General features: G+C 43.4%; 1 protein-coding gene across 4 annotated transcripts; it reads right to left on the reverse strand.

The window, feature by feature from the left end:
• Positions 1-249: 249 nt before the first annotated feature.
• SLC6A4 (solute carrier family 6 member 4) lies at positions 250-19,753 on the reverse strand. 4 transcript variants are annotated; one of them, XM_010722106.4, is made up of 14 exons: positions 19,486-19,753; positions 13,397-14,010; positions 12,561-12,695; positions 11,988-12,207; positions 11,412-11,550; positions 10,888-11,022; positions 8,927-9,030; positions 8,121-8,248; positions 7,672-7,784; positions 6,822-6,953; positions 5,643-5,742; positions 5,220-5,320; positions 3,061-3,228; positions 250-2,357 (listed from the first exon to the last, which is right to left on the reverse strand). In XM_010722106.4, exons 2-14 carry the CDS (start codon positions 13,854-13,856, stop codon positions 2,283-2,285), a joined length of 2,010 nt encoding a protein of 669 aa, XP_010720408.1. In that variant the 5' UTR covers positions 13,857-14,010; positions 19,486-19,753; the 3' UTR covers positions 250-2,282. The 4 variants fall into 4 exon arrangements, with proteins under 4 accessions (XP_010720408.1, XP_010720407.1, XP_010720409.1 ...); XM_010722105.4 differs by lacking the exon at positions 19,486-19,753 and adding an exon at positions 15,404-15,575; XM_010722107.4 differs by lacking the exon at positions 19,486-19,753 and adding an exon at positions 14,591-14,997.
• Positions 19,754-20,492: the final 739 nt, after the last annotated feature.

Below are 20,492 nucleotides of genomic sequence, written 5' to 3' on the forward strand. Positions count from 1 at the left end.
ACTAATTCTGCTGTCCTATCACTGCTTTTAATAAAAGGCAGCAGCACGTCTGTTTGAAGAGACTTTTGCAAGTGGAAGTGCAAAAACTGCTAGAAGTTGGAACTGTAAGATTATTTTTTTAATGAGCCTCGTAGGAAACAGCATCAACTCTGGCAAAAAATTGGTCAGTGAGATATATCTGCTTAAAATAAGCATGGAGGGAGAAAGATACCTAGCAATAGTTGGGCACCAGTCTGAAGAACAGAGGTGTGTGGTATTTTCTCCTTTATTTCTCACACTTGATACTGAATACAGACATTGTTCATTTTACATTGACGTTTCAGGTGTATTTTTTTCAAGGAACGTACTTGTAACAGAAGAGTTTATTAAAAACAATCAGTAATTTTCTCTGATTGGCAATTTGAAATCTTAGTGCACATCTAGATGAACTTTTCCTCACCATGAAGATGGTTTTGGAAGTGGTTTTCAGATAGCCTGGAGAGCTGAACTTCAAAACTATTCTGTATGAGTAAGCATCCAGTAAGACAAATTTATTATGTTTTTCTGGTGGCAGTGCAAGAACATACTCCCTTTTAAAAAACAGTGCAGGAGGCCTTTGTTTGTAATTTGCAGAGAACAGTCCTTGTTCCGTAGGGTTATTTCCTTGTTGGGATTGAGTGCTAAAGATAAGGGAACTCAGGTCAGTAGCAGTGGTGGAAGTGAGGTGACTGCTTTCAGAAGGCAGTCATAGAATCATCTCCCCTGCTTTCTTATGTGCTTCGTACTGATGTAAACTCTTCAATAGGTATCTCAGTGCCTGCTGCTATGTGTGCATGTCATTAATTGTAGTAGTAAGTTTCCTAAGTAAACCGTGAAATACAGAAGAGGCTTTTATGCTCTATTTAATTCTACTTTTCTTAGATTTTTATAACCTACGTGGTAGAGTCAAAATGCAATGTCTTTGCATAAATGATGACTACTCGGGTTTATCTAAATTCCCATGTAACTACAGCAAAACTGCTGTCCTCCAGCTGATTTGGCAGGGATGGTCAGTTTATAGAGAAGCTGTAGACTGCTGGAGGCATATGTACAGATATAATATGGCAAGGTTAGTACATGCATGGAAGTTAGCTTGCATGTCATCAGTGCTTCAGAATCTAATGCAATTGGTTCTGATCAGAATCTCCTGATGAACTCAACTGCTTGTTAAAGAAAAAACCTTACTGTTATTCTTCAGGGTGAAAACCAAATATATTCACATAAGAATAGGAGCTAGTAAATCTTGGCAGCAGGTTTGTGTAAACATACTTCTGTCAGCCAGCCAAAAGGGTTGCTCTAAACTTGAGGTCTGTACCAGGAAACAATAGAGAAAGCCACAGGCTCCGGGCAATCTTAGCTGTGGAACTGAAATTTAAAAAATAAACAAAGAAAAGCAGATCTGTGAGAGTCCACTTTTCGACATTTGAACTCAAAGTAATTCATTATTGGTATATAGTTTCCTTGGGTGTAAAAGCACGGTCTGTGAGTACAAGGATTTTGTGAATATGTAGCTTAGCTGTGCTAGCAGCTTCACTGCTTGTCAGATGAAACCTTTTTGTTGCTTGACTATGAAGCCCACATTACAAAAACTGGTTTTGTAGCATTAAACAAGAAACAATAGAAACATATGATCTACAAATGAAATGAGGAGGATGTTACCAAATGTGCATGACTTGTGCAGAGCTGTGTATAGTACTGCTTGAGATTGCTGCCTCTTCCTCTGATGACTCCACTACAAACCCAGGAGTTGGAGAACTTGCTGATTAGTTTATAAAACCCTGTGTTACTTGAGTAATATATGGCTATTGGAAATATTTTTGTATTTTTCAATGTGGTTGAAGCAATTAGAACTTTAGAAGCAAATACAACATTGCCCAGTACGAACGATTACACTGAGGAAGATACAGGAGAACTGCCACAGACTTGAGATTCTAAACCTAATCCTACCGCTGCTGCTCATCCTAGAGAGGCTTCTGCAACAGCCCCAGTGCCCACACATGGAGCAGTGCTGTCTTCACACACACAGACATCCTCGTGTTTCCAGAATGAGTTGGTTCTCAGGTCAGTCTGGTTAGAAGTGCGTGGCAGGTTTCATTGAATTGCTTGGATAGATGTGCTGGAGGCATCATGTTTCCAAATGTCTGTTGTCAGTGTCAGAACCTCCACAGAAAACTCATCCCGTTGTTATCTCAGCTGGAAATGTAATTCCTTGGGTGGAAAGTTCGATTCTGTGCTTCCCCTCTCTCCCCAGAAACCAGGTTAGCTTACACTGCATTCATGCGGATGTCTCCAAAAGGAATTTCTGTGGCTGTTTCTGGAGTAATGCTTTTCAGAATACGCTGTTGGAAAGAGATCAGTATTAGAAGTTCATTCATAGTATAGCTAATAAATAACATTTCAAAACCCTTTCCAAATGCTTGCAATAAAAACACAACTGGTTTGAGTTACACTTCTTACAGCTACAAGGCAAAAATGTTGCAGGGTTATGTTACCTTTGCACGGTGGTGCTATGGAAGTGCACACTTGTTTACTAATGCTTTGTAGTAGATCCAGTCTGATTCCAAGGCTGACAACTGTCATACTCATGCTTCAGGACTTTACTTGAGCACTCTGAGTTGAACACATTCTCTCAGAACTGGTATTTACAAGAACTTACAAGAAATACCAAAAATGGCATCACAGGCTGCCATGGATTTATGGCAGAGAACCCTTATTAAGTGTGGAACAGAAAAAGAAACTTGTTCTTCTAAGGACACCCGAGGGACCCAATCTGTCACTAGCTCACATGTGTGATTTCTAGGGAAAGCTTCCAGTTCAGCAGAGCATAAAAAGAAACACTTGATTCAGTAAGTGGGTGTGAATGTATCTCAGCCCCTCAGCAAGACCTGGGAGATTTGTAAATCACTCCAAATGGGTGAAAGACAATTAGCTGTTAGCAAGCTAGGAACAAACAGCCTGGGGGCATCAAATCTTAGAAAAAATGACACAAATACTTATAGAAATCTCTTCCTTCCTAACGGACACAAGAGAGCCTATGGATACCTCCTTAAGTGTTCCAGGAGTGATGATCAGCCGATAAACCATGTAGATTGGGATACAGATGATGGAAGAGGTTCCTATGCAGTAGCCCACTACTGTGGTCCAGTAGGGATAGTTGTAATCAAAAAGCCGCAGCTCGGGGGGGTTGGACAGAAAGCTGCAAGTGACGAACTGGAAAGGAAACAAGAAAAGTTTCAACATGTTTTGATAGCACACACTGTTCCTTCAGGGAACTCTGTGCCAGCATAGAATTAAACTTAAAAAAAAAAAACAAAAAACAAAAAACCAGAGCATGTGTATTGCTCCCGAAAAAAAATCTCAGATGACATTAATATAGATTATACTAAAAGCTTTTAGACACCAAAACTTAAGGAAATTTAGAATTGCTCAGGAACTCGAGGGTATAACCCAACAGTAACTGAAAGCTGAGAAGCATGGTCTGACATTCCAGCTTTGAACACAGCATTGTATTTTCTCATTCACTTGGGTTCTACAATTATTGCAGTTGTGCACTCTGAAACGAGTAAGGGGAAAAGTAATCTGTGGTGTAGCAATTAAGAAATTATGTGGGAAGAGAAGGAATTTTTTTCTCTAGGACACACCTTAATGATTCCCAGTTTGTTCCTGTTGTATCATTTCTTTCCTACCTCTGACTGTTTCAGAATGATGCATTAAGAAATGCTTCACTACAGTTTATCACTTATTCATATCTGCTGTGAGCATTTCTTTGCCCTATAATCTGAGCGTGGCTTTTATTTTTATGTATAATCAAAATAAATGAGTGGGTTTTTAAGGTTAGACAAACATTACATCTTCCACGCATTTTACGGTGTGCCAGCTACACTGGTTGCATTTGTCTCCTTTTTATCAGTGAGCAACTTCCCTAAGGGTCTGGGTCCCTAAGGAATATGCTTGGAATAAAGCACTTCTGTGTAACTCCAGGGTTGCTTATCTTCAATGAGGTCACACCACTGCAGGGTGTGTGCAAAGCATGCCTGCTTTTCAGTACTGCCATGAAGACTTCCCCATCCAGTGTACTCCCAGGAGGAAAACATCATATAATTAAGTCTTACTCAGAATTTGATTCATTTTCTTTATTCTGCTTTCCCTTTGCGGCTGTGAGATTTCTTGTGAAACAGCAAATGCTTTGCAGCTGAATGCTACGTGAGTAATGGTGGTGACTGCTCTTGGAAGGATCCGAAGAATTGTGGGTTTTTTTCAGATTAGCATCAGAAGAGCAGGAGTACCACTGAAATTTCCATAGCAAAATAGCATAGTACCTTCTGGGCTTTCCTTACTTTAGTTTAGCTTCTGCAGAGAACACAAATAGCTCTGCCTAGTAACCACAGCACCAGAGCTGTCTGCTTTATTTTACTGGTTCAGGATCACAAAGAGGACAGTAGTTTAAAAATCATTTCTGGCGCAATGCTTTTATTTATAACCTTTTTTTCCTTCTTTTTCTGTGGGTAATAAAATAAAAACCTGTTAGAGATGCATTGATCATTACAGCAGAGTTTAGAATTCACTCTGCAGGTCCTCAGTCTGCATTCGGTGCTCATAAACTCCATCTTGACCTGCTCTGCTCCCAGTAACTATCAAAGACAGCACAAACCCATGTGGGATCAGGAAATGAACACTTGATGTTCAAACATTATTAATAGTACTGCTAAGTCAAACATAGAGTCAGGATTTCCAATCTCAAATCATAGATTTATGATGGTTGCAATTAACTGCTGCAAATGCTACGTGGGATACTCTGAAGTTGTCAGTCAGCAGTTACTGGGTCCCTGTGTTTACTTATCTTGGGTTTCCTCCCAGGCACTGTTTCATCACCATCTTTTATTTTCTGTGGCAAACGTAAAACAACAAAACAAAGTAATCTTTGTCCATGAGGGGGGAAGGAGTTATTCCAAACCTAGGCTTGTTTATCTAGCTGGTCTACCAAAACCCTTAAAATTGTGAGTTAGTAACCAGACCTTGCAGCACTGTGTTGGATTTTTCACTAATTAAGCATTTTTGTTTTAGCAAGAATTGTTACTAACGAGCTTCCTAAGAGAATTCTGTAATTAAGCTTTTAGATGTCTAAGGAACTGCATTGTTCAATGTGTTGTACGGGGGGGGAGGGGGTGGAATGTATATGAATATATATGAAGAAAACTCACCAGCAGGAAGATGGGACTGATTGCCACCCAGCACACTCGCCAGTACCAGCCTGGGGCGAAGCCCAGCATTTCTTTCACATCATTGCAAAACTGGTTGATGCCTGTGGGGACAAATGAGAGGAGAGTGGGGACAGCAGGAAGGAGCTTTGCACAGAGATGTGCGCACAGCAAGGCAGCACAGGCCCCAGCCTGAGTGCTGTTTGTGCCATAACTACATGGAACCCTTCGCAGTTCTGAATGAGTTCATTGCTATCAGATGTTAGCCTGCTTCTCTCAGAGCCATCAATAGTCCTTCTTACGGATTTGGTTAACAGTAAGTTTGTGAAAAGAAAGAAAAGCAAACGTTTTCCCGAGACATCAGTGATACTGTGTGCAGAACCAGAGGTACTGTGGCTCAGTGGGGCCCAGCAGCAATGCACGTACCGTAGAACCAGGCCACTGCCACCGCTTCCAGGAACACCACTGTTAGCACAGCTGGGCCTGTGGCGTATTCTTCAAACAGCTTCACCACGTAGGCGCCTCCCTGCAAAGGACATGGTGCTGTCAGTGACCCGGAGATCCAGGGGTGGAAGCCCTGGGATGCTGTTTTTTATTACTGCCTTCATCTGAAGCAGAACGTTCACAGATGTGTGAGTTCTGCTGCACTGTGACCTGTGCAGGCCTCGGCTGTGCTGCTGTTGCTGTGCGTGGATGTAGTCCAGCAGTGGGGCTGCCATGCAGAAGGTCTAAAACTGAATCTCATGGCTGTTCTCATTGGATTTTAATGAACAATTAGGATCTGGTGCAGTGTGACAGGGTGACTTTTTGCATGCCTCCATGTCATCTTCCTCCAACTTGACTCATAGCTCCCAAACAGGAAACAAACAGGGTGTTGCTTTGCTTTTTAGCACTTGGGATACCTAGAACCAGCTTAAGGAGGAAGAGTTTGTGTCTCAGAGAGGAACCACGCCTACTTTTACAGCACATGCTCTCAATGAGAAGGGGGTTGTGTGTAAATGAGCAAGTGGAGTGAAACACAACAGGATACCTGTGTGCATTTTCCTTGTCCCTTTGTTCTCATAATTCAAAATTTTGCTTGCTGTGAAAATGAAATCCCACGAGATGCGAAGGGATGATGTATGGGTGAGTGCTGGTACTTTGCAGCCTGACTGGATGAGGAAGATTCAGGTCATTTGGCAGAAATTCCCAGAGAGTGGTCCAACAACAGTCAATTACAGCAATTTCTCGTGGATAATTTTTGACTGCTCTTTTTTTTTTTAACACCATATATATTTCTAACACTGGGAAAATGAAAGTAACAATCCATGTTACTTTCACATGGAGGTTGGGAGAGTAAGAAGCATATATGCTGCACCAAAGCACCCCTGCTTGCTGACTTAGCAGCTGGAGCAGTGGCTGTGCCTGTTAGGATTTGCAGCAGAGTTATGCTGAATTGCAATACAATCTTTTTGCAACACATTTCTTAGTGAGAGATAATGCTCACATTTAGAGATTCGATCTGACTTCTTGAATCTCTTTTAAAACAAAAATACGACCCTCTCCAAGGTGTCATCTGCAGGAAACTGCCAGTGAGGAAAGCTGAGGATGGGGTGAAATACTTACAAAAGTCAGGGTTGCTAATGACCCCAAAAAGCAAATGATGATCAGACTGAGGACAAAGAATTCCCTGCGCTTGCTCCAGACATGTGGGAATTCATCCAGTACTCCAGTAATCACTCCCTCTAACCCTGCAAACTGAAAAACATGCAAAAATTAATGGAAAACAGAGGGCAGTTTTACCTCAAAGAGGAGTTGTAGCCATTGAAACATTGTGCTTTACTCTTCCTGTAGAGTTGGCACAATTCAGGCTTTCTTCAGAATTTTTTTAGCTCTTCAAGCAGCGATTTAGTCTTCCCATTTCAGTAGGAAGTGCCTGTCATCCAGAGGAAGTGGCTCAGTAGGACTAACACTGTGCAGTCACTGTGTTGAGCCTTCCTAGAAGAGCTGATTCTCAGTAAAATAGACTCACGAGGCAATTTTTAGAAGAGCTCTGTGTTGCAATGCTGTGAAGAAAACTTTCTCCGCTTTCCACCATTTAAATAAAATTAGCGTGAAAGAGTATCAAATGGGAATTTATTCATTGATTTGTAAGTTTACCAGTACAGGACAGATGGAGCCCATAAGGCTGCATACAGTTCATGAATCACGTGCTTCAGCTGTGTTCCTAAGTCTGCTACTATTTATCACAGGGCAACTTTGACAGATCATTTAATCTTATTTAAGCCTCTGTTTCTTCATCATTGAAATTGCAGTAAGAGTTCCTATCTTACAGAAGGCACGAGGAGATGCCAGTCCTGCATTAAACCCTTTGGTGACAGCCCTGTGTTTGTAATTCTGCTCCTCCTGGTGCTGGCTGAGGTAAGGAATACACCAAACATCATCCATCCATCTGTCTCAAGTATTATCTACTCACCGTGCTGTCTAATCCCAGCGTGAGTAACATCAAGAAAAATATGACGGCAAAGAAAGTTGAGGCAGGCATGTTTGCAATGGCTTCGGCGTAGGTAATGAAGAGCAGACTGGGTCCTGGTATTAGAGTGGAGAAGCAGAGAGACCTGTTAGTGCTGCTGTGGGGAGGACAGGTTGTTCCATTTTCCTGCAGAAGGCTTCTCCCCCTGACTGTGTCCCAGTGTGCAGTTAGAAGAGGGCTGTGGAGCTGCATGCATGACTTCATGTGGTGGCATTATGGAATAGTATTTTAGCTGCGCTGTGCATTTATAACAGCGCCTTTATCGTAAAAGAAGACAGTATCTATCTTGAATTACGTACCAAATATTTGACAATCTTATCCACTCATTCAAGTCGTTAGGTCTCTCAATGTAGAACACACAAATACATTCTCTTAGAAGTCAAAAAGCCTACCCATGTCTTTGGCAACCTCCGACACATCTTCATTCCTCATCTCAGCCATGTACCCCAGCACAGTGAAAATGACAAACCCGGACACGAAGCTGGTCAGGCAGTTCACAGTGCTGGTAACCAGGGCATCTCTGCAACAGAACACCCAACTCGCATCAGGGAATGAGCATCTGCTGGGGAGGGCAGCGTGCTGCCGGGGGGGCAGTGGTTGAGCTGCACTCCTGCAGCACTTTGGGGAACGCAGTGGAAGGAGCAAGGAGTGGATTTTGGAAAACAAACAACAACAAAGCAACTCCTCATTGTTTTTCCTAAGGAAGAACTTCAGACAGGTTGTAACATTAGTCTGGCACAGGATTAGATGCTGGGTTTGTGCTTGCAGAAATACCAGACTTCTAAAATGGCAGGAATGGCTCTAGGAATATTAAAGAAAGGAGATATTCTTTAATTTTATAAACAGTTGTGTTTGTTTTTTTTTTTTTAAGGAAACAATTACAAACTGCCTTTCAGCTCAGGGCTCTACAGTCACACCCTGGCTGACTGAGATTCAGCAACTCTCATCTGACTGTCAGGGAGCTGTGCCATTTTGCTGTGGCCTCCTTGCTGTCACTGGTAGAGGTTACTTCTCTTTAAGGTAGGCACAACAGAGAAAATGCTTGGGCTTGCAGTTTCTTTGTTCTGTTGTGCTGCTGTCTGGTTTGTATGTATAAAGGTCTGACAGTTCGGTGTCTTTCACTGGCACTATTTTCTTTTCATAAAAACCAGCACCTATGTAAAGCTGAATTTAATATATAAAATGAGGTAGAACTCACTGGTAGCAGTTGTTATGGAATTTGTTGTAGCTGGCATAAGCCAATAGGACCCCAAAACCTGGGCCGAGAGAGAAAAAAATCTGAGCTGCTGCGTCCACCCAAACCTGAAAAATGATAAAAATCAAGAAAAAAAGGTAATGAGACAGATGGGATGAGTTTGGCAGATTCACAATATTATTTAGCCATACAAAGTTGAGTGTCACTCGTGTGCTTACGTTCTAGTCCTGGTCTAACAAACGCTTTGTTAAGAAAGTATGTTGGAATGTGAGTTTTTTCTTGAGATTTGAGAAAGGTATTAATATCTACTATAGTTTTTATTTAATAGCTAGCATCTACTGTAGTTAATATCAACTACAGTCTTTGCTGTTCTGGTTTCCATTGGTGATGCAATTAGGATTTCTATCAAAAGAATTTACCATGGATAAAGAGCTGTTGCATTTCTTTACACGCTGTAAGTATCCATCCTGCCAGCATCGCAGATGATTTGCCTGTAGTTGGGTTACCCCAGCTTCTGCAATGTGTGGAGAGCTCTGCCCATGGTTTGGGGTGGAGTTGGCCCATCTTCCTCTGTGTGCTGTGCAGTAGCTCAGTGTTTGGCCTTGTGTCCTCTAGGCTGAGATTATTCCTAGGCACACAAGTCGCATTTTTTAGTGTGGATGCAGCTGCAGTTCGAGGGACTCCATCCAGCTTTGTTGTATCCATGAGAGATGCAAGTGTGATGATCTTGTTAGAAAAAGCTTGTTGTACTTGAAGAGTGGCTGCAGCCTTAATGAGTGCTGTTCCTGAAGTGCTAATATCAGCTCTTTTTCTGAAGGTGAAAGTCCTCATTTGTTTATCCTCTTTTGATTGAAACCTGGAGTTCATTACCACTCATTTCTAATACTCTGCCATCGTGAGGCCATCCTGTATCAGCCACAGACAGAACTCTGTCATCGTCCAGCACACACAGATTGTGATCTGCTGTCCTCACTTCAGATACATCCAATACAATATCAATGCCCTTTATTGCTTTTTCAGAAGATGTGGTCCCTTATTGAAGATGCTGCTTTATCAGAGACTGGTGTCTTTTCATTTCCTTTTCATTCAAAACTGTCCATATCAGCTGGGGAACAGCAGACTTGCAAACATTAGAATTTTTAATCTTTGTATTTGTAGTATTTATTGCTTTGGGGTTTTTCCATCACTCTCCCCACTAGAGACTTTCTTATACGGGGACCTCAGTGCAGCCTGCAGCTTGATGGACTACTTGTCATCCACAGAGTTCAGAGCTGAATCAGATAGTGGAATGGCTTGGCTTTTTTTTTTTTTTTTTTTTATTAGCTCAGTCTTGTCCTTATCCTTCCTTTCTTTTCAAACCCTGGTGGAGTGTGCAGACCCAACTGATCCATTGCTTCTCCAGTGCCCCTGCCCATGTCCACTCATCACCAAGTCATGCTTTAGCTGGCAGCTAGAGACCCTCCCTGGGCTTATCTGCCAGAGTGTGTCACAGGATGGAGACTTTAAATTTCAGCTCTGGTAACTATAGACACCATTGGGTGTGGAAAAGTCTGCCTGAGCATGTAATGATCCCCTCACCATCAAAACAACTGCAGCTAATCCGGATGGTAGAGTTTAGTAAATGTTGTTTGTTCAGTGTGACAGCTATAGGCCAAGGACTGTTGTGTAGCAGCAATCATTGTAGCTTCTTGCACAGTCCTGGGCTGTTTGCTATTTCACTGTTAGTTCAAGCTAAATTCACGATGAACTTAAATAGCAGAACAGAACCAGGAACCCCATCTAACCTTCTAAAAATATCCATCTAGTTATGGAAAGAATAGTATGACTGTTTAAACAAGAGCACGATGTCCATGCTATGACATCTATATAATCATACTCCATGCTGAAAGTACACTGGAGTTCATACACGTGGAACACATGCTGAAAGGCTACAAGCGAGCCCAACTATTTTGTAGTGTTCTCACCTCAGTGGCCAGGAGCTTCTGCCATTCAGGTTTCAGGTAGTAGAGGACACCTCTCCAGGCACCGGGCAGAGTCGCCCCTCTCACTAGCAGGATAAAAAGTATGACGTAAGGGAACGTGGCTGTCACCCACACCACCTGCCAGGGAGAACATTGAGATAGTGTTTGCCACGGGCAAAAAATTAAGAGATGAGAAGAATTTATGATAACTTTCAAATGGTAACTCTTAGCGTTTGTAACATCTTTGTATGAACTTCTCAAAAGTTCTGTAAATGGGCAGATTGCACATAAATATCCATGCTTTCTCTGTGTGAGGTTGTTCTCGTGCACAGAACAGTGGCATAACTTATTATTACATATTACTTGGATAACGGTAGCAGTCACTCTGCAGCAAGGGCTTCCCAAACAGCTGAGGCTACAATCTCTGCCCTGAAGACAGTCTGGGATAACTGTCATGTTAATTGGCTCCTTTAGTACTTGTGCTAGGCTATACTGTACCAAGTGATTTGTCCTGCTTTTGCATTCACCTTGCCAGATGTTTTGACCCCTTTCCAGATGCTGAAGTATACAATGATGAAGATTAACAATAAACAGAGGGTCAATTGCCAGCTAATGCCCCCCAGGTCATCCAGCCCATTGGACCTATGCACCTGTAGAACTTGGCGGCTGAAAGAGGAAAGAAAAACACAGTGTAGATATTTTTGCAACAAATATGTTCAGTATGCTTTGAGCAGTCCCTTACTGTGGTCTGAGCATTACAAGTAGTCCTGAGGCCTTGATAATTAGACTTCAGAGTCACACTATTTTGGATTTTTTTTTTTTTTTTTTTTTTTTTTTTACTTACAGGCCTGATATTAACAGTACACCAGTGATGATAAATGGTAAATATTGACAGTTGATAATGGCCAGACAATTGGGAACCTGCAGTCTAAAATACAGAATACCCTCCTCCACACCCTAAGCTTACATTCCCCTACAGGTATTTAGTTATTTGAATAGTTTAGAAAAGAATACCATTACTATCTCTGCTCCCCCTCCAAAGAAAAGCTTGCTATGTTTCACCATTCTGTCTGATGTTACCGTCCTCACTTACATGCACTTACGTATAAAATTCTTCTGCAGGAGAGATGGAGTGCAGGGCCCAGCTGACGTTGTCCTTGCTGAAGTAAGTAGTGCAGTTGCCTGTGTTCCATGCATTATTGCAGCTGGTCCACGGCAGCTCCGTCGTGAAGGAGGACACGAGGTAGTAGAAGACCCATGCCATGATGGTGTTGTAGTAGGAGGCTACATAGAGGTCTATCACACAGATGGCAAAGCCAATGCCTGGTAGGTTAGGAAATAATGACATGAAGTGAGTGTGAGGCCACAAAAGGGAAGGAATTGGTTATTCACATCACCCACAGTTAGTAACCATGAAGGCAGCTCTGCAGGAGCTACACGTACCCTGTCATGTATCTACAACACTGGAATTTCTTATGGTTTCAGAAACACTCAGATTCTGTTTCCAGAAGAACATTCTTAACCAAGACAATATAGACAGAGTAGGCTTAAATTGTTTTGTTCTAGCCTTACTTTGCTCTGTTGTTCTCAGATTTATTTTTTTTTTTAGAAAATACATCTTTATCGGAAGATGTTACTCAGAAAGTTCCTTCTAATTTTCCATTTCCCTTCATTACCTTTGAATATAGGACATATTTTTCTCCAAATTGAAATACACCCATTCCTGTGGTACTGTCCTAATGCTAATTCCATATAGAAGAGCGGAATACCACCGAAGATGGCCATAATTGTGTAAGGAATGAGGAATGCTCCTGCAAGAGACAAAGCAGATCATTATAACTCTTCTTAGGGCTTCTCGTCCACTAGTTTCAGCACTCCATGGACAATTCCTTTTGTTCCCCAGGGAAAATGCATATCCCTTCCCTACCCAGCGTGCCATACTGAGTTAGCACAGATTTCTCACAACTAACTATTACAGCAGTGTGAATAAGAAGTGACACTCAGGCCAAACTTCTCATGTGTTTGCAGCAAGTTTACGTGGGATTCACAAAGACTGTACTGCCTCTGCAGTACGAGGTGAGATGAGCTACAGACACAGTAATGAATTTCTTTGGTAGAATGCCTGAGCACATCAGGGATGCAGAATTCTTTTCTGTCCAGTCTCTCCTTGCGGAGATTTATATTTTGCCTGGGACATCCGCGAGTCTCAGCCCCAGCTTTCCTGAGGAGTGTTTTGACAAGTTGGTTTATCTGGTTTTAAATACTCCTTGGGACAGGGCTCAAATCTTTTCTTTCAGGTTACTCTGCACCTAACCAGTGCTCAGCTCCTCGTTGTTCTCATTTTTTATATCTTCTCCTATCCTGTGGTTTAAGTTTTCCGGTCTCCTTTAAAAGTAATTAATTTCCTGTTATTGCTATGTCACGTACGATATTAAAATAAACCACTAAACTAATTCATTAGTAAGCAAGGAAGCTGAATGTTAAGGAACAGAATACAGAACTGGTCACTGACCTCCTCCATTCTGATAGCATATGTAAGGAAATCTCCACACATTTCCCAGATCCACTGCGTATCCAATGACAGAGAGCAGAAAATCAATTTTTTTACTCCAGGTCTCTCTGTCTTCCAGCTCCATCAGCTGCTGCTGGCCCTCTGCTCCACACGTGGTGGACGTGGTGGTTGTGGTGGTTGTGGCTGCTGGGTTGGTGCACTGCGCATCCTCCACCTCTCCCATCCCATTGCAAGGCACGGAGCTTTGAACTCCCGAGTAGCCATTTGAGATCTGAGCTGCCTCCTCCTTATTTCCCTGGCCAGGATGGATTTTGTTCCCATCCTCCATGAGCCGCAGGGCAGATTTAGGGTTCTTGATCAGCAGTCCGTTCTCTTTACAATCTTCTCCTTCGTTACAGTCTGAGATACCTTTCTTGGAAGTCAGCGGCTGAGTCTCGTTGCTTGTTGCCTTTTTTTCCATTTTTCCAGGATTTCTCCTGCCCAGTTGCAGATAGGCAGCAGCACACAGTCCCCTTCAGCTTATTTTCCCACGCTTTTATTTCCAGTGTATTCCCAGTGCTCTCAGAATTTCCCTTCCATATTTAAATCCATCAGACTGAAGGCACGAACACCATCTAAGAAATGAAACACATTACAGAATTCTCTGTTACAGAGCTTATTGATGCTGGTAACATCCACGTTACAATTCGGGCAGTTCCTGTGATTAAAAATACTTTTGGAGATAGTTAATCATTACTGCATGAAATATGAATTATTTAGCAGACGATCCAGTCAGAAGTGAACCAGCGAAACTCTAAGCTGCGTGCAGAGAAAGGAAGGAAGCAGTATTAAGAAAGAAGAAATAATCAAACAGATACTTCAGTAACAACAGGTGTGCAAATTACATTCCATGATCATCTTTCTTCAGAAATCCCACAGCCCTGCCATGTTTAGCAGCAGATCTGGAAAGCTTAAATGAAAGTTTGGAAAGTTCCGTCAACACTAATAACAAGAAAAAGAAAAGAAGAACAGAAGATTTCAGCTAGGTTGGTTAGAATCAGAAGGAGCTAGCATCTAGGTCTGCTTAGGACAAAGCTTGACCCCCATGCTGCATAACTCCCTAGAGAAATAAAGGCATCTCTCACTATGTTTGGATTCCAGCCCTGGAAGGGCAGCGGGCACTGCTCCTACAGCAAATCCCAGCCTTGGCTTTACCTGCTCTCTTCTTACGGGCTGGAAGAGTAATCCATGGGAAACAAACCAATCCAAAATTAAAAAAAAATAATAAGGAAAGAAAGAAAGCAATTAGTTGTTCCTTGAGAATTAAAAAGAGCAGCAAAAAAACTGTGGTTCTGTGGGTCATGTTCTTTTTTTCTGCTCATTTGTTCAGGTGCTGTAAGTCCTCAGTCAATGAAACTGCAAACAGATCCTTTGTGCTGCGAGTGCCCCGGGGCATCAGCCCAGCTTTATGGCTTGCAAAGCATTGCTCCATCTACATGATGCCCCCACATAGTAAATGATGATAATTACATCTCATTCTTCCTTTTCAAAGCATTTTTCACTGCAGTAAATATGATTGCAACATCCCGTGCGGAAGAATAAGCATTATTTCACTTTCGACTCTTGGAAAAACCAAAGCAGGGTGGGAATATTATTTGCTCATTGCTGGAATTTGCTCACTGCCAGAGCTATTAAAACACAGGTTTTTCCCAGCCTTTAGTCTTGTGCAGAGATTGTTTGCTAAGCCTCTTCGCAAGCAAGCAAGCAGAAAGGAAAGTTATTGAGCTGCAGAGCAAGCAGGATGACCTTCTCCAGGGATGTTTTTATTACTTCCAGAAATCTCTGAGTTGCTCACACTTACTTTCTGTACTTACCCAGATAACGTTGTTTTCACCTTAGAGCAAGCAACGTATCATTAACGTTGGATTATTACCATGGCAGTACTTTGCTATCAGTTAATCATCACAAAGACTGAAACATCTTCAGAGCACCCCAGAAAAATACATGTCAGAATAACGTCTGTTTTACCTGCAGGACTATGAAAACTGAGTGTCTTTGGAGTCCAAAACCTTCCCAGTGTCCCAAAAGAGCCTGCGTAGATGGAACTGCTCTACCACCACTGGTAGCAACAGAGAAATCCTAGGAGAGGACACACCCAGCCCTTCTCCCCCTTGCGTATGGCACGTTAGGAGTAAGGAATATGGAAAAGTAACCTGAGCCCTGCTGGACTTTATACCTCTTACTCATAAGTACGAAGAGAGTAAAGGATGTTGATTTAACTGCATTATCTGTGAGACTGAATTTTCCATCCCGTTTACTGTATTCACAAAACATTTTCTTTCTATGCATAAATACTTCTTGGCACATCCTGAGGGGAGTTTGTTGAACGTCATGTTGGCTTCCTGGATCTGTGACAATCAAGATTGTTGTCTTATCCAACCCTAAGCTCCTTCTGCAGACCACAGGAAAGAAACATCACATCACTTGACATGTTTTCATGGAATTTTCAGTAGTTTGAATCTCAGCTATGCATCGTGACCTGTAAACTTCGAGGGGCTTCTGCTGGAATTTGAACTGTTCCTTTCTGAGAGTAAATTCCCGCTCACCATCTACCATGGGAAATCTCTGGAGTGAGGCTCCAGAGCTCTGCAATGATGTTCTCAGAGCTGGCACGTGGAAACAGAACCGTAAGATTTCATTACCCTTTCAAAAAGAACCAACAACAAACAGCAGGAGAATGTACACTGCTACAGAGAGTGGTGGCAAAAGTAGAGTTCTTGGAGTTGAGAAGTATGCTAGGATTAGTAGGGAAACAGACAGGAAAATTATGCTAACAAGGAAGGACTTTGCCCACTTTTGCCCCTCATGCATCCATCTCTGCTGCTGCAGGACCTGTAGAACACACTATTGTAGTGAATAATGCAAGGAATAGCAGTTTATTACCTATTTTTTATCTGAGCTGTTGCAAAGGTTGCTCTTACATAAGTACCTGCTGGCTCCTTATCACCAACATAATTAGCAGAGAAGGAAAAAAAACAGAAAAACCGCACAGAGCCAGAATCGTGGAACCGCAGAACCATGAAGGCTGGCAGAACCTCTCAGATTCTCAATTCCAACCCATCCCCACTGTGCCCACTGACCACGGCCCTCAGTGCCACATCCCCGTGGGCCTTGAACACCTTCAGGGACTCCCCCACTTTCCTGGGCAGCCCGTGCCACTGCATCAGCTCTCTTTGGAGAAGAAATTGTTCCTAATATCCCACAGGCACTGCCTGGAGCAGCCCTGAGAAACCCCGTATGTGCTGTAGCCACACTGCGCTAAAGTGGGCAGCGAGGCTATGTGCTCCATGGAGCTTGACTCAAGCCACCAACGCAGTTCACATAAACCAATTATTACATGATACTTTTCGGTTACTCCCACTCAGAGCTAGATTTAAGCCACCAGCAGATGCCCAAACTCCTGTGCCTCTCCCAAAGCAATCCCAGAGGAGCACCCCTGTGCTGGGCTCCGGATCCTCGCTGAGCGGGGAGCCGCAGAGCTGGGCATTGCTTTGGGTATTCTCGAGGCACGCAGTGACCTCTCGTGGCAATGTGGGAATCCCTGCCATCCTCCGCCGTGCAGTAAAACAAATCTTCCCAGCACGTTAATACAAAATTATTTCCCAGTACTCTGTATTTTTAAAGGAGAAAACTAACTCTTGCTAGGCCTTTTTGAAAACCAGCACTTGGTGGTGTACAGCCCCCACCTGGGTTACAGCTGCATTTCTGCAAGGAAGCCCCATCATTGCCTTCCTCCTGTCCACCTGCAAAGTGGACTACAAAGTTAAACTACATGGAACCCCTAGACGAAACATTAATCTGTACTGCTGGCAAACAGCATCAAGTCTGAGATGATTTCTGTGAACTTGACCTAAGCTTTACTTCCACCACAGAGTATATCAGACCGTTAGAATTACGTGGCTGCATGGCTGCACATTGCACCGTGCAAAGAAGATGCAGCTCATACAGGCGGAGGGATGTAAATGGAAAGATCCAAGGCACTGTGCTATCCATTGACCTCAGCTATTCCCAAGGTGGTTTAATATGGGTAAGATGTGAAAGTAAGGCTTGAAAATGGTAGTACTGGGGAAATATCAACTTGGACTGTGAGTCTTATGTCACACTCTCGTCCATGTCTCAGCCTGAAGTTAAGGAGTCAGCAGGAAAGAGAGGATTTACCTGGAGCAATTTGTTGAGAAGAGAGACACTGTGTGGTAGTGTGAATACTGCCAAACTGCCAGCTGTCATTTAAGGAACAGAGAGGGGAGGAAAATGCATTTTGTGTCTCAAGAGTGTCTGTAAGTAGTGCAAGGAAACAGATAAGCACAGAGGGAGTGATAGTCCATTTGCATTCTTCCTCAAATTATTTATATCAACTCATAGGAAGAGTTGAGCAAATATCAGCAAAGAAATGGAGCAGCACTCTGTAACGCTGCTGTGCACAGTGACCTGCTCTGCATTGCAGCTGGAAGGCCGTCTGCATGCTCAGAGCCTGCACCTAGATGCCAGCAGGCACATTGTTATGGTTGTCATGCTTTTGCCTAAAGGAAGCGAGGAACCAGGCACCAGCTTCCAGATGGATGTTCGGTAATGGATCTCCCAGAGCTGCAGCCCCTCTGCTGGAGCTCTGCTGCCTCCAGCAGCTCCATGGGATGCTTGTCCTGCAGACGGCTGCACTGCACTGCACTGGTGCTAAGGACAAACTGACAGCCAGCAGAGCTGCAGGAACACAGCTGTGGAGCAGAGTTCACACATCAGCATCGGATGGGACAGAGCGAGCACTTCGTTAGGCTTCTAATGCTGTTCCTAATGAAAACTCAGCAGTTCATCTTTCCATACAGGGAAGCAGGAAAGGAACTAAATACGCAGCGCGTTTCCACGTGTGGGAATAATTTGGGGCTTTTATTAAATTTCCAGTTTGGAGGCAGCATGTGCTAGTTTGTGTAACAGTCTGAGATTCACCACCCCCCGTCCCATTACAACACGGACCACAGCACTTGCCAAACTCACAACTCACTCTCCAAGAAAACTCTGCTCCATCCACCACTCAGCAGAAGCACCAGAAGATGAGAGCTCCCCATTAAAACGCCCGACAGCTCACAGCCCACACTCACAAAATTCCACAAGCAATGCTCCAAAGAACCCAAATCCCATAAATGCACCATCCTCCCCTCCCCAGGCTTCCTAACACACCAAGACATGCCTTCCTCGAGGCGTTATGCATTCAGTTACCCTGCATTCCTCACCCAACTGTCACAGTGCAGACAAACCCAGTGAGCCAACAGCTTTCAGCAGTAAACTTGATTGACTGTGCATACATTCACAGCACACGGACCTCGGATCCATCACTCGCAATAAATCTGTCCCATCGAGTCAGATAATTTGCTACACTGGAACAGTTTATCTTTTAAAACATAATTTCATGTAGTTCCTAAAGTTTCCTTTATTCTTCTGAAATAACAGCTTGCAAAGAATTTTTTTTTTGTTTTATTTTTGCTTCAGATCTGCTGCTTTTCTGTATTTTTTATACAGAATATATCTAAGGCTATACTTTATAGCTTTTTTTTTTCCTTCAATTGTTCTATAAATCCTGCTTTAGTAATGCACTGATGTGATGGCCGAACCTCAGATTTCCGACTGGCACAGCACAGTGCTACAGACGTCCCATTTCCCACAGCCCTGAGTGCAGACAAGCGCCTGCAAAGGATGGGGGGCACATTGCAGAAAAGCAAGAAAAGACATTAGCAGTGTAAAAGCCAAAGCAAACTTTCACCCCACATCCCCACTCTGTGGCTTTGCTTTATGCAAAGCTTTGTCACTTGTTCAGGAGCTACTCCAAGACCTTAAAAGTTAAAGATGAAACAATGAACACACACATATATATATATGCTAACCAACAGGCTGCTGTTAGTATTTCAGACTTCAGAGAGAAAGTTGAAAGAGGCAGCAAGAAGTCCAAGTTAACGACGCTCCTGTGCCTGCCTGCTGCAGGACGGCTGCTCAGACACCTCCTAACACCCTGCCCGGATTCCAGAAGGTATCTCACACCAGAAGCACCATCCTTCCCTTACCTGTCCTTCACCCAGGTGTGCAGTGCGTTCCTCGCAGCTCTCCTTCACCCACATCTGCTGCAGATCCCAGCACGCAGCCTGTGTGCAGCGCAGCACCTCGGGGAGCTTTTTGTACACCAGTCCCCCTCACATGGTCTGATTTGCAGATAATCTGCTGCCAAAGAGCTCTTTAAGAATTTTTGCGTCACTTTAGTGAAATAAACTTTATGTTTCACCAGGGCTGCAGCTCGGTTTTCCTCCTAGAGGTGGGTGGCTCCACTTGAGCTGCTGGAAGGAGCGTGATCCAATGGAGGCAGAGGGCGAGGGGGGCGGCTGAGCGGTGCTGTGACAGCTGGAGCAGGAGGTGCAGGGAGCACACATGGGGCCGAGGTGCTGCTTGCAGGTGGAGGAAGAAAGGACAGAGATGTCTATCATCACATTAAGAGAGCTCAGAAGGAATGTTATTGCCATACATTTATATCATTTTAATGAGGAGATAAGAAGTTTCGTTTGAACACGGCAAGCACAAACCCTTTAAGAAGTGTTCTGGTGCAGCCACGACAGGATGCTGCTCATCTCACCACCAAACCCACCCCACTAAACCAGCATATCTTCCCTTCTCAACTTTACATTTTGTTTCCAAAGGGCCCTGGATCGCAGGTCAACAAAACAGTGCTGTAGTTTGGTGTGAAAAGGGAAGGGGAAGAATCAGAGCAGGGACGAGGAAGAAGAGTCAACAGTTACAGCGGCAGCGCGGTGCTGCGAGCGGCTGCCAGCTTGAGAGATTTGTTCCAAACGACTACACGAGGGGAAAAAAACCCACAAAACTGTTAAAAACGAAAAGCACAGCGCGACCCACGTTCGGGTCGCTCTCCATAGCAGCAGTGTGTCACTGGCGCCATCTCAAGGACGGCTCCGGTATTGCAATTACAAACAGTTCGTTATTTTCCATTAATTCTTGTGGCAGTGCATTAACAACGTTTCGTCAGTTAACATTGTTGCCTTAGCTATTTACTGCTCTCACGTAG

The sequence above is a fragment of the Meleagris gallopavo genome, chromosome 21, assembly GCF_905368555.1.
Source record: "Meleagris gallopavo chromosome 21, MGAL_WU_HG_1.1, whole genome shotgun sequence".
In the NCBI taxonomy this organism is placed as follows: domain Eukaryota; kingdom Metazoa; phylum Chordata; class Aves; order Galliformes; family Phasianidae; genus Meleagris; species Meleagris gallopavo.

Bases quoted from the DNA above. Each gene is read 5' to 3' on its own strand.
- SLC6A4 (XM_010722106.4), bottom strand. From the start codon at position 13,856: ATGGAAAAAAAGGCAACAAGCAACGAGACTCAGCCGCTGACTTCCAAG. The intron at 12,696-13,396 runs GTCAGTGACCAG...TGTCTCTTGCAG, and splicing joins ATGCTATCAGAATGGAGGAG to GAGCATTCCTCATTCCTTAC. The intron at 5,743-6,821 runs GTAAGTATTTCA...TGTCCTTTGCAG, and splicing joins CATTAGCAACCCTGACTTTT to GGAGGCGCCTACGTGGTGAA.